Source organism: Dreissena polymorpha, chromosome 10, assembly GCF_020536995.1.
Source record: "Dreissena polymorpha isolate Duluth1 chromosome 10, UMN_Dpol_1.0, whole genome shotgun sequence".
NCBI lineage: Eukaryota > Metazoa > Mollusca > Bivalvia > Myida > Dreissenidae > Dreissena > Dreissena polymorpha.
In genome coordinates this window covers 11,219,745-11,234,920 of record NC_068364.1, presented here as the reverse complement: position 1 = coordinate 11,234,920, position 15,176 = coordinate 11,219,745, and the positions used below count along the sequence as shown (strand labels likewise).

At 35.6% G+C, this 15,176-nt stretch overlaps 1 protein-coding gene across 1 annotated transcript in view; it reads left to right on the top strand.

Annotated features, from left to right (window-relative positions):
- LOC127847501 (complement C1q-like protein 2) overlaps nucleotides 1-15,176 on the top strand; it is a 104,619-nt gene continuing 89,443 nt past the window's right edge. Inside the window, exon 1 of the mRNA XM_052379510.1 lies at nucleotides 1-271. Within this exon, the coding sequence (XP_052235470.1) occupies nucleotides 53-271 (219 nt within the window). The 5' untranslated portion in view covers nucleotides 1-52. The remainder of the gene's footprint in view (nucleotides 272-15,176) is intronic.

Sequence of the window (15,176 nt, the reverse complement as noted above, 5' to 3'; positions counted from 1 at the left end):
CAGATGCTTGTCTGACTTCAGTCAGTTCTCAGCTCCCCGTCCTAGAGGAGTCATGCAGCGTGCCTGTGCGGTGTTTGTGTTGCTGTTAGCGATGTCTGCTCCTGGTGCGACTCGGGGCGCCTCCCTTGAGCCAAGGTACAAGTCAGAGTTCACGTACGATGAACAGCTTCTGGAGAAGATGATCCGAATGGAGGCAGAAATGGACAAGTGGGAGACACGGATGAATGAACAACTCGGGCAGCTAACGAGTCTACGGGAACACATTGACCACCTGATGAAGACCGAGGATTCCCGTCTGGAGCTCATAAAGGAAGTGTTGGTCGAATCCCGTAATAACATGACGGCACTGCAGTCGCGAACTGATGGCCAACTACAGCAGCTTTTAGAAAAGATTAAAAAAGGCGAGTTTTACCTATTACATAAATTCAGATAATGCTTACATTTCTATTAAATATTTTTATACAAACTATTGCCTAGTATTTTAGTGGAACATTTGAGCATTAGACTGTTATTGAAAATTAGGTAAGCATAGCATAAATTCTTGATTATTCTGTCGTTGCTTATTGTTAATAACACTTACTTGATTACATCCTTTAACGGCAAAAATCCTGTTAGAATAAAGATGTTCAAAATAGGTTAAACAACCAGTTTGCTTATGTCGTATTGTTTGTTTGATGGCGGTGAGCATGGTTTTATTTGTGTCTTGATAATCGAGTTTTTGCTGAATAACACACTTTTTTCATATTTGTTGTATCCTGTCAAAAATGCAAAGGCCGGGACAACACCGAACATCTTGTTCAAAGCGAGGCGAGTCAGGAACGAGACGCCTACTGATGGACAAGTCATCGTGTTCGAGGACGTTTTGTACAACCACGGTTCCGGGTACGACAGTTCCAGTGGCGTCTTCACTGCTCCTGTTGGAGGTACTTACTTGTTTACCGCTCGGCTTTTGTCCCAGAGCAGTGGGAAGGTGATCTTTGAGATTAACGTCAACGGAAGCATGAATTCCAACGGGGCGCTTTATGATCACAAAGGGTATAGCTACGCCTCTGCTGATTCCGTGGTCCGTTTGTTACCCCGCGAACGAGTGTTCATCAAATCGCTCGATTCGAACATGATAGCCAATAGTGGGTTGCACACCCCCCTAACCTCCAAAAGCAATGAATTCACCGGGGTACTATTGCACATGTAAGTTCGAGCACGGTGCTGTCTATAGTTGGCATATGAACATTTTATTTATGACGAACATTTGTGTTTGTACTGTGTAATGCTTTGGCGTGACATAGGTATATTTATCGTGACTGTCATTTGTTTACGTCGTAAAGGGTTGATGTTTATTGTTTATTGGTTCATGACAAACTGTTTTGAGTGACGATTATAAACAATGCGTAAACCTACGTTCGACAGCATAAGGTCACATAAACTCTCCATGAAAAGCTAGCGTATAAGTCTAGTATAGTATGAAGAGTAAATTTAATAAAATGCATGGAAATCCACGTCCGGCTGTGCTATTTGTTTATTGAGAATATGATAACATTACTTACTTCGAAACTACTATACAAATACAACAGTACAGCGACGTGTAAGCGCTTTATTAGTTGTTCAGTTATGCTCGCCGTTTTTAATATTACAAAAGTTAAAGAAGTTAAAAACCGTACAACCGGTATGTTAAAGGGACTTTTTCACGTTTTGGCAAATTGACAGAATGGAAACAAAATGGTTCAGACTTTCAAATGTTCGTGGTAGTTATGATATGTGCGAGGAAATAATAATACGAAACATTTACTATGCTCTAAAATATCCATAATATGCATATTTTGACGATTTAAAAACCTGAAAACCTACAAGTAAAAAATGGCTAAAAAGTAACTATAACACCGTGCTTGCAGTTGAAAAAATTACTCTCACACCGGTCGACATGCGACACTTGCGCGATATTCGCGCGATATAGTGTCGAGTATCATATCGTGCGTCGCGCGTCGTATCATGCGTCGAGAAAATGTCGCGTGTCGACCTAGGGAATTTTAGGTCGACAGGCGACATTTGCTCGATATATTGTCGAGTGTCATATCGCATGTTGCGCGTCGTATCGTGCGTCGCTCAAATGTCGAGTGTCGCGCTCGAAAGTCGACACACGACAATTGAAATCGACATGCGAAGCGACACGCGACATTCATCACGACGCACGATATGACAGTCGACAATTTACTGCTACTACTACTACTACTACTACTACTACTACTACTACTACTACTACTACTACTACTACTACTACTACTACTACTACTACTACAACTACTACTACTATTACTACTACTACTACTACTGCTGCTGCCGCCGCTACTACTACTACTACTACTACTACTACTACTACTACTACTACTACTACTACTACTACTACTACTACTACTACTACTATTACTACTACTACTACTTCTACTACTACTACTACTACTACTACTACTACTACTACTTCTACTACTACTACTACTTCTACTACTACTACTACTACTACTCCTACTACTACTACTACCACTACTCCTACTACTACTACTACTACTACTACTACTACTACTTTACTACTACTACTACTAACTACTAACTACACTACTAACTACTTCTAAACTACTACTACTACTTACTACTCGCTACTACTACTGTCATGTACTACTGACTACTTCATCCTGCGACCCTACTACTACTAGCTACTACTGTGTTTTATGCGATACATAAAAGGAAGAGTGAAAGAAAGAAGAAAGAAAGAAAGAAAGAAAGAAAGAAAGAAAGAAAGAAAGAGAGAGAGAGAGAGAGGAGAGAGAGAGAGGAGAGAGAGAGAGGGAGAGGAGAGAGAGAGAGAGAGAGAGAGAGAGAGAGGAGAGAGAGAAGAGAAGAGAGAGAGAGAGAGAGAGAGAGAGATAGAGAGAGAGAGGAGAGAGAGAGAGAGAGAGAGAGGGTGGGCAAGCCCCTCCCGCCCGCCCGCCCGCCCGCCCGCCAGCCACCCGCCCGCTAGCCCACCCGCCCGCGTATTGTCGAATACGTGCATGAATAGTTAGTTTATCAATCAAAGGGCGTTCGTTATGCGAACCAATTTCAAAGCCAATTCGTACATATTGTAGAGTTTGCAAGCATCGTGTCGCTTACAAGATAACAACCTGCATTCCGCTGATCTTACGCACGTTTTAATGTTTAGCAGGCCGCAGTTGTGACTGTGAAATATGATATTTACCTTTATCCATCATAAATTAATTACTTTTAGAACGACTTTATATCCGAGTTACCTTTCATAGATGGAACGATGAACGCAAGTGTTACCCTAAAAATGACAGAGAGGCAAAAAATGAAACATTTCAAATTAAGTTTATTCTCGATATATCGTTTAGGTGTCTTACAAAAAAGTAGGATGTAAATATGGAAATAATCCACTGCTAAGTACATGTGTGCTTTTGCAAGATCGTAAACTTTTGATCATTTATATAAGTAAACGTATTGATTGAATATATCGTGGTGATTGTTTTCCTTTAAATTAAATGTTCTCATGTAGAAGTAGATAAACTGTTTTACCTTCACCGTAATACCAATAAACACGGTCGTTGTGCGCGACAAGAAGTTTCCAAGTGGTTAAAATTGTCAGCAATGTATTTTCCTTGATAAATAATGAAGCAATAGACCTGAACTATATACATGCTTACTTGTTTGAGCAATTGTATAGCGATATTTATCATGTCATATTCCCACCTTAAATATTTATCCTTATTCTAATGTTACAGTACCGCATGACAAAGAAGTTTGTTTTCGCAGGAATCTGCTATACGGAGATGTGGTTACAAAAACTTTGCTTTCATCACCGTGACTTAGGTTAGTCTAGTTACCGTGTGAATATTGTGTTTCTTTGTTGCGTCTATTCATCACTTAGAGCCCTCATCCACACGAAAAAGGTATTCAAAACAACCTACACAAAATTCAACAAACCCGGATAAAATAAAACGGTTACATTACCCTGACCCAATACTTGCAAAATGCTGACATTTTAACATATTTTATGGGTTTGTTTAGTTATTTTTACCTTGCTGTTTTACAAGATAAAACTAGAAATATCTTGTATCTGTGTGTTATTATAGCCGCTTGATTATTGCACGCGCGCGTGTTTATTTCTAATATTTCGAACAGAAGCTACTTATGTCGCAAGGGAGGACAACCTGTAGCTACTTATGTCGCAAGGGAGGACAACCTGTATAAGCCCCCGCGGATCAGTAAACGTTCCCTCGAAAGGAACATAAGTTTAACTGTATACATGTACGATTGTGTACATGTATACATTCATTACGTACTCTTTATCCGTCTGTATAGTAGTACCTTCGTTGAACGTTTGTTCGTCCTTCATTTACTCCCATGCATTGTTATCGTGTTAAAACGGTATTCGATTCAAAATGTAATTGATATATTAATATTGATAATACTGAGCCCTACTCTTAATTTAAAGAATATTAAACTTTTGTGTGGCCGCTATATACTGGGACCGGTTGTACCTGTCCCCGTACAGAGTGAACGATTATCGATAACCGATAGGGGAGGTTTCAGTTTAATCTCCGTGTAGAAGATGGACTTGTTCCGAACAAAGGTCCCCTGTCTTACCAAACTAAATTGTAATGCTTAGTAATTTATTTTACTTCCGGTATAAATAAGTAAAGTTCCGTTTCTTCTCTCGTCTTAATTGGTTAATATATTTGAAATTCAATTGGGACAAAGGGTGTTCGATGCTTGGTTAAGGTTGTCCGAAGAATGGTAAATTTGTTATTTATTTTTATGCAATTAATACATTATCAAAGTATGTAAACAAAAGTACACTAATAATATAACATTATTATACACATCGACCAGCTAGAATTTTCATGTTATTACAATCGTATTATTGTGCCATTTTATGATCAGGGGTGTACCTAGGCATACGACAGTACGCCCGTGCGTATAATTCAGTTTCAAACTTAAAAAAAGAAAACTCTTAAAATTCGAAAAATGCAATAAAAAGTGAGGGCTAATGGGGGTTAGGGGTATAATTATGTAACAAGCAAACAAGACGTCCAGTTTTAGAAAATAACAGTGTGTACAAAACACAACACAGTCTTAACTCAAAGCAAACGAAGAAAAGTATTTTTTCACTGATGAGGGGTAGTAATGACTAATGACTGTGTAGACTTTACTCGTTCAACGACTGTGTTATCGCCCTTCAATTTTTTAGGAACTAATATTCGGACGCGGGTACCAGATTATGTTTACATGGCGCACATTTTCAAAATGTCGGCGAACGCTCCGTTTAATCCAGATGTTTTAGAGATAGCGTCAGCGAAACATGTTTATTAGATGATACTCAGAAGCTAGCTCTTTTGGCAGATAAGTGGGAAAATGTTCACAGATTTACATTTTCCTTACGGCAAGTCGATTTAAAGATCTACGAGTTAAATAAAAGTTTAGTATGCTCGCTCCAGACTCAGCGAGCATGCTGTTGTTTCATTCAAAGAGCGTGTCTTTAACAGTTTAATAGAAAACGAATTTAATTTTCTGTTTACCATTTACTCCAAAATAAATCAGTTTCAGCAGAACATAATGACAGGCTTAGTTTTTGGCGCACGTCTCACCAGGTTTGACGACTCGTCTAAACAAATACACACTCCGTGGCCGTGGCACTACATTTTTACAGAGTCGCAACAATTACACGGACATGGGAAAGGTTTGCATGGAAAACATGTTAAGTCGCTGAAAGATAAAAACAAAACGCTCCTTCTGCAATGAAATCCAAAATTTTCTGGGAGAGGAAGCAATAGTCAAACATGTCCTCATATTTACATACTCATTCCCTCGCAGTCATAGACTTCTTGATTTAAATCATAGACTTCTTGATTTAAAGCCTTGACACTCAAACTTAATAGATTAGTGTCAAAAGTACATCTGCAGTTGGCAATATTTATTGAAATATTTATTTTTCACATTTTTTTCAAGCTAAAATTCGAGGATAAACATTGCCGAAATGTGCCTGAAAAGCAACACCTAATTACACCTTTTGCAAAGAAATTTCCAAAATTTTCTAGGGGAGGACCCCATACTCCCGCCAGCAATGGATTTGAACACCCTCGTACACCTATGAAACTACGGATTCATTTTCCCTCGCAATATGGTTTCTTGGTTTTTATGCATTCACAATTAAACTTAGCAAATAAATTATGGTCGAAAGTATATTTGTTGTGGACAAAGTTTAATAAAATATTTCGTTTTATCGGTCATTTTCAAGCAACAAATTGATGAAATAAATTGCCAAAACGTGGCTGAAAGATAACACCAAAACGCACCATCTGCAATGAATTTTCCAAAATTTACGTTCGTCTAAAAACTAGGTCTAAAAAAGTTCTAGGTCGACCGTGAATTTGGATCATGTAAATAAAAAAAACTATGTTTTCGAAAAAACTTGAAAAAAAATCTAGAGGTCACATCTATGGCTTAACCTCAACGACATTTGATCACAATGATGTTCATTAAAATATCTAGGCCGAGTTCGAAAGTGGATCATGAGCGTTCAAAACAAGTTAATTATGTCAAATCTTAAATTGAAAACTTGTAACGACCCTTTGCGCCACATGTTTGCCTCCATCTTGAAGAAAATTTGTCAGACTGCTTGACATTGCGTTCAAAACCTAGTTCATCAGGACAAATCTGAGACAAATCGTGTCACCACTATCGATGAAACTTAAGTTATTTCTCTAGAGATTACTTTTATGACTCACTCATGATAAAACATGACTTATTATTTTGACACTTTCTAGGCTGGGCTTGATTCTTTGTTCGATGCGTCGAAAAACTAAATCACCTGGTCAAATCTTAGAAAAACTTTGCTATCACTCTATAGGTCTCTTAACTTTTTTGCTAGGACTTTTTCCAATGATATGAAGTTGATTTTTTTATGAAGGCGATTTTTAACATCGTACGTTAAAAATTACCAAAGTTATGGCTCTTTGTCAACTAAGACAATCGTTGACTTCATGATTTTTAACACAAACTATTAGCAAAAGAAACTTCGCATGTTTAAATTTTGGTCAGTACCATCGTATAGTTGTCCTCTCGATATTTGATACATTATGCCCCTGGGGTATACATCGGTAACTATCTGAGAATCACAAGGTTATAAAGACTGATAAAGCAAAGTACTTTAAATTCTTATTATGAAACCACGATGCCACAGATTTAGTATTTGGCATGTAACATCGTATTTTTGTCTTCAGTACAATGTATTCAAATGACGCTTCTAGAGTCAAAAAATGCCACACGACGAGGATCATACCATTTATATATACTTATAACCAGGAACTACCAGGTATTATCTAGTACACAGCATTGTATAGAAGACCTCTTGTCGCGCTCAAGCTTTTCTGTTTAATCTTCTGTGCACATATTAATACATGCGGAATAAGCTGGTATTGTTTTTCGCTGTCGACGAGCTATAATTGAAACTGATCATATTATGTGAATGTTAAATATAAGGAAGTAATTTTGGCTGTCAACATTAATAATTTCGGTGAATATCTGTGTCAATTGTCTCCATGAGTTAGTAAATCAAAACGGGCCAGTGCAAATACTAAATAATGTTACCCGACTATGGCGAAGAACAGCCTTAGTTCTGTGCTTCTGAGATTTAACATAAAGAGTACATATTTATGTGTTTAACATGTAAATTTAATTGTTCAATAAAATATTTAACTATGTTTCTATCACAATGTTGATCAAAGTCAAATATAAAAGCAGTTTATGTCATGTGAGTGTTACAACCCTTATACTTTTCTATTTTGCAGCGTTAAGTTTCGTATGAAATATCACATTTAAAATTCAGATATTTTCCTATTACATTAATTTATTTAGACTTTGATAAAAGCTGGTAAATTGGGCAAATGAGTCGGTTATGAAAATTCAGGTACCTATATCTTTGTTAAGGTAGAGCCTCGTTGGTTTAAACCGCATTCTTGGGCCCAGAGTCATGAACAAAACATTGTAATTATTTGATGCACGATGAAATGAAAAATAATTAAGTATCAAAGACGTCTCGCCTTTGATAAAATAGAGGCACATATATCATCAATCCAGTGCCCCCCCCCCCGCCCTGCACTCCCAGCAAAGATTGGCATGTATACGGCCTTGTAACCTACAACCAAACAGTAATTTACTGTTAGCATTTGTGGATGTCTGGGTTGGGAATAATTCCATTTGTTTACAAGTTAATATTGGTATTAAAGTGCAAAAATGAGGAATAACGTGGTACATACCTTTCCTGTTTAGCTTGAATGAAATTAAATGCGTATGATATCAGTTCATTATCTAAAATGTAACCGAACACGACAACATTAACAAAAGATGATACACCTTTTCCACATGCGAACCTTCAAAACTGATGGCGAAACTGGATAGTACTTACCTTTATCATATGAATTCTATAGGCGTATAATGTGTATCATGTGTACGCTGTAAACATTTACGACTTTAGGACAACGTTGAAACAAATCCATCTACATGTACTTAAAATTTCACATGAAGGATACAAGCTGTTAGGAAATTTGAGAGTGTATTTTGTCTCATTTATGATACCTATCTACCTACACAATTTTAAGTGTTACAGTTATGCCTTTAACAAACCTCACTTCCATGCAAGGTGTGCTATCTACCTATCTAGTTTTATTTTGATACCTCTTGTTGTTTCAAACATATGCCCATGAAACATTTTTTTTAATTCAAATATTAACAAATGATAACAACAATACAATATTAAGGTAAGAGGTATGGCTCCTCTGCACTATATTATTAAATGACTAGTTGAGCTATAGATCGTGAAATATTTTCTCTGCGATATATCATCTTTTGCACGAAGAAATAATTCAAATTGACTTTCTCGTGCAGCTGTGTAGAAATAAGGGCATCTGCATCTGATTCAAAATGCGACACTTCAAGAAGATATCACTGCATCAGACACAACTGCAATGATGATCAGGTCAATCAATTGGTATGTTCATAAGAATGTTGGGTGCAGTGGATCCCTTCAACAGGATACCATTATAAACTTATTACTTTTTAATATTAAAAAACAATGTTTAAACTGTAATGCAGTTAATGCTTTTAGTATGAACAGTACTTATAATACGTCATGTTAGGTATTCGCTTATAAATGATAAAATATGACAATGTCACATGTACCAGTACTTCAATACGACAATGTGTTAAGTATAGTGTAACAAATTTAGTCGGTCGTTAAAATGTTTTTATTACATAATGTTATATATAAATATATTATTATTTAAAAAAAAACTAATAAATCCTTAACCTGACTTTTCGTTATAAAAAAGGGGGGCATATCCGTGATTAAAGGCTTGTCAAAGTTATTTTTCTTGGTCAGTGTATGTTTTATATGATCCTATGAAGCGGATGCACGAGGAATGTAACCAGTATTTTATAAGTACAAAAGGGGAATATTCTGCAAAATTGCTGGTCAGAATAATGAGACCTACATTAGTAGAAACAGTGATATTGAGAATTTGTACGTTTTTCTTTTCCAAAATACAAATTGTGACTGCTGCAGCTTCTGGAGTTTTACTCTTTTTTTCTGCTAAATTATGTTCCAGAGTAACGAACAACCAAAGGCATCGATCTCACACAATTAACTGAACCATATTTGTAAAGTTTTTATTATATACCTGAAGTAGACATAGTGATATGGAGAAGTTTTTCGTTGACCTCAACACAATTTATAATTACAAGAAGGGGGCGTAATTCTGCTAAATTGCATGACAGACTACTGACACCTGGTAAGTTACCTCACACAATCTTTTCGAACACATGTGTGAAGTTTCAAATGAATACCTTTAGTGGAAAAGGAAAATGCAGAAGTTGCATATTTACCTTAACAAAATTGTGCAGTTCACAAAAGGGCGAAATTCTGCTTATATGCAGGTAACTGGCTTACAATCGAGCTGAAAGTATTCTTAGTAATGAAAGTGAAAGTTGTGGAAATAATAAATGTTGTTGCTGTAGCGATGATTTAGGTGATTAAATTAAATAGCTTACAAAATCATATATATGCATAATAGAAGTTTTAACATAATGAAACACAATTTAAGTATTAAGTAATGTATATGCACTTGCACTACTGCGTGATAAGGATATTTGCATGGGCGAAAAAATTTAATAAAAAGATATCGGTCATGACATACAAATGTTCTAGTTGCGTCAGTTAAATAAATCGGTGTAAACGTTATCCTTATTCGTCATTCTTTTCATAGAACAGTGTGAGTACGGGTATTCAGTTACTTGCTACATAATAAAAGTCACGGAAAAGTTAAATTTTCAATTTGTAAAGATTCATATACTACAGGGCATCATTTTAGTGCAATCTCGGTTGAGGTAGTCGTACACAAGGCGATGTAAAACACCTGCTTGTGAGAATGTTTTCCAACTTTATTTTTCTTTGCATTCATAGCACGAAATATTGATACGATAATAATTTTTAAGAAATGACATACACAAATAAGTATTATACAACTGATAATCTAAAAATAGTGTTTGGAAACATAAGCTACAAGGCAACCGAAATCCGATACCAGTGTCGCAATCTCCGACATAAGCACCACTTAAACTTAAATCAGTATCAAAATTAACAGCATCACAGCATAAATCAGAAGCACTGCCATTGAAATCCACACCACCACCACCGACATCAGAAACATTACCAGAACTAAATTAGCACATCAAATTAACACTGTCATCAGCATCACCACCATCGACAATAGCATTACCCTTAACCCGTACAAGTAGCCTTTTGTAACTATAGTAAATTGCAGACGACTGTAGACGACTTTAAACGGACAGCAAGTGCCGATTTACACTGAATTTGAGCACTTCACATTAAGATGAATCAAAATGCAAGCTATGTTTGATTTAATTTATTTTATTTTTACCCGGTATTCAATAATATGATTTGTCCAAATTTATTTGTTGTTGCATTCATAGCACGAAGTGAAGATACGATTATAACTTTTAAAAAACGACATACACTTATAAGTATTATACGGCTGATAATTAAAGAGCAATGTTTTAAACATACTCATTCATTTCACAACAATTTTGTAAATGTAAAACTAATGCAAAACTGTTTTTGATAAATCAATTAAACTGAGATATTTCACAATAATTCGGTCATGACTTAATACATTAATTATCTCACTTTGCGCACGTTAAGCAATATCTATTTCTTTACAAAAGCATACATACAGGGATCATGAAAGTGTTTGTTTTAGATGCAAAATGTTTTGAATTAAATTGTTCTTTTTTTAAATTGTCTTGCCACACATTTGACAACATGTGATGTACATTTGCTAATAATATATCACACGAATTAGCAGAAAGCGCGCAGACTTACAAATGAACTACAAACAAGTGTTTTCATGAATGCACTGTTTATGCTGGACTAAAAAACAAATTGATTTAAAAATGCATTATCATTCCAGGGAATTTCGTTTCATTATGAACGTTAAAGTGAAGAAATTAATTGTTTAAAGCAAATGAAAAGCATAACAATAAACAAAACAATAGGCCGAGAGGCATGACATTTTTCCCAATAATTATAGTTTTTAGTTTTTATTAACCAGAAGCAAAAACTTCTATGTCGACAAAAACTAAACTTGTTTGACGTTTTTAAAACACTGCACTTTTTCTTAAAAGGCGTTGAGTGTTTTGATGAAACAACATGCTAAAAACTCGCTATAAATGTCGCGCCTAAACCAACCTGTGTGCTTCGGCGGTATGCAAGATAAGTAAACAACTATTATAATGGTGAACTCACCGTATCAGCCTACGCATAAAACGCTTGCAGTGTCAACACATTCTATTTAAAGAATTCCTCCGACCACGCATGCTCCATTTTCACCGATCTCAATTACATTCTTATTATTCGTTTTACACTATTAATTGCAGTGGCTGAAATCGAGGTTTTCCTCATGCTTTGTCTGGCGTACCTGGGGATTATCTTACCAACTAATCGGATGCAATTACGAAGGCGGGGCCCGGGTACAATCCCACAATTATTAAATAAAAGCAACCGACGCGGAAAACATTAAATCTTTTCATAGCCCTGTAATCATATGGATCTTTTTTTTTAATTATTTATGTACTAGGAAAATGCATATGTTGAATTAAGTATTTAAAAAAAATGATTATTTTGGAGAATGTTTTGATGGTTAATTGTACATACTATATAACATTTGCATACAATTGAAGACATGGGCGGGTCATATAATTTTGGAAGCTGTTCCAGGTCGTATTATGTTTTTACCATTTAATGTTTTCAAAATCATAAACAATTATTAAGGAGTAAATGCTTTACATAAAAAATACAAATATGTGCCGTATGTGTTTAGGAAATCAGAGAGAAAGAAATTCATTTTCGGGTTAGTTTGTTTTTAATAGTAATAGATTTGCCGAGGCTGTATAATTTGACCCTGTTCTTAATGTTTTCAATTGTTATGTCTGGAAAATATATGATACATAAATCATAAAATGCGCATATATAAATAGTGTGTGATGGTTACTTGTTTTCATTTGTTTCCGAAATCAAAGATAAAATTGTTTGTTTTTTGTTGATACGAAATGGGTTTCGATTCTCCTACCTGACATTTGCAATTTTTCATTAATTATGTTAACCTCCTTATGGTTACAAAGGACATGTACACATGCGCAACTGCGCATAATGAATGCGGAACAAAATGTTACTATAAAATATAATAATCATAATTGAACCTTGACCAAAAATGCACATATTCCAATTAAGTAGAACGTAATTATTATAACACGATTACAATACAATACAGACAGCTTCCTAATGTTGAAAGACAAATACTCTTTTAAATGTATAAAGGTTTCAAGTTTTGTTCCGAGTTTAAGAAAGCTCATCCCAACGTTTTGTTTTCCATATTTTTAATGTAACGATATCATTTCTCACTTTTTGAACAGCCAGCTTTCAAAACCAAACTAAGAATGCTTATAATCTTTACAAAACTGATAATTTCCAATGAAACCCGAAATAAAAACAGACTTTCCCGAATGAAGCCGTAAATACTTGAGTACACTATGTTATGATTGATCAGCTGACATCGTATAAAAACGCTTGTAGGTAATAGTCACTACCTTTACACTACCTTTACACTACCTTAAGAATAATACCCTGTCATATAATTGTATCTAAGCAAAAGTAATAGTATCAGTACATGTGCATATATTTGAACGAATTTCAGGACAAAGATACTGTACGTGCTGATTCTAGGGATTCTAGGGATTGCCCTCGCATGCGTCTCGTGTGAGAGAAATGCTTTAGGCTTGGGTGCAAGAACGAACGAGGACACCGGACAACTAGATCACTCTCGCCGTTGGGTGGGGGATGTTGCCAAAGGGGAATATGTGCATATATTTGAACGAATTTCAGGACAAAGATACTGTACGTGCTGATTCTAGGGATTCTAGGGATTGCCATTACTGTTTATAAAGTATATAATGGCGGCAAAAAGAGTGATTGATGGGAAAGGGGAAGCACTGATGTAAGATTAAATTAAATTATGTTTTGGTCAATTATGTTTGTTTGTTTGTTCGGATTTTCCGCCGTTTTCTACAGTAGTCAGTTGTTCGAAAAGTAAGTAACCTAAGGTAAAAGTTTATTAATCAAGACTGTTACATAACCTGATGATTACGATCAATTACAAAGACCTTGCTCTGATGAGTGATCAAGAATACATGTTGTAAGGAAGATTACATTTATGCATATATATATATAAGCAATGTTATTTTATTTTAAATTAATAAGGCAATCATTCACTCAAATTGTGTGTATGTCCGTGTAAACCTGTACAGACATTGAACGTTGCAGGGGCAGATGGAGCGTTTCAAAGTGACAATTCAAGCGGATCCGTGCGCTTTCAACATTTACGATGCAAACGAAGATGACACAATAACAAGGGATGAACTCGACGCGATTTTTGGAGACGGCGAAGAAACACAAAAATTGGCTGAGGCACTTGACAAGTCCGATGACTTAATCTAGTTTATGATTCAACCTCATATAAGTCTCGCTCTGTGAAAAGGGGGTTAAATGCATGTGCGTAATGTGTCGTCTCAGATTAGCCTGTGCAGTTCGCACAGGCTAACCAAGGACGACTCTTTTCACGTTTATAGTATATTTCGTTTAAAGGAAGACTCTTCTTTGCAATTTTCCAGTTAAGGCGGAAAGTGTCGTTTCTGATTTGCCTGTGCAGACTGCACAGGCTAATCTGAGACGACACTTGACGCACATGCAATAAACCCCCTTTTCACAGGGCGAGGCTAATATACACAAACTCAAACTCTTATACACACTTGAACACCTGTTACACAGATCGGTCGCATTGGAATATTTCATGTATAATAATGCGCCTTCTAGCGGAACATGTCGACTATGTAAGCTGTGCTTTCATTATGATATACCATAATATATCCAGTACATGTTTTGCATGAAGCAATGTATAATTCCTTTAACTGGTCAGTGTAAAGCTCGACAAAAGATATTATCAAAGCCGCAGTCCATATACTTTATCTAAACATTGAAATGTGGCAATATTAACTTCAGTAGTGTTTATTTGTTTTTTTTTAAATGTTTTTTTTAATACTCGAAATTCAGCTCTTTAATTTTTGTTACATATTGTTGGACAAATTCGAGCAATATTTTTATGAACCTTTAAATATCATAGCGTTTAAAATAAGGACGTCATCAGTTCGCCGTCCGGCGTCTACAAAGTGCGAGCTTGTATTTCGTCATGACCGATCAATCAATTTATTTCGTTATTATTTTACCTTATTACTATTGAATTGAAGTTAAAAATAAGATGTTAATTATTTTAATTAAATTTAGGAAATGCTATGTTTATGGCTTAAATTAAGTATGCATAACAAAGCTATGTTATTGGGCCTTTTACGACCATTATCGCTGCTTAGTTCTGAAAATGCATGAAGATGATCAAAAAAATTAATAGTATAATGTTTTGACTCTAAAGCGTTTTAATCAAAGGCGAGAAATGGTTGATACTTTTTAAAGTTTAATTTCATCGTGCCTCAAAAAGTGTAAGCCTGTT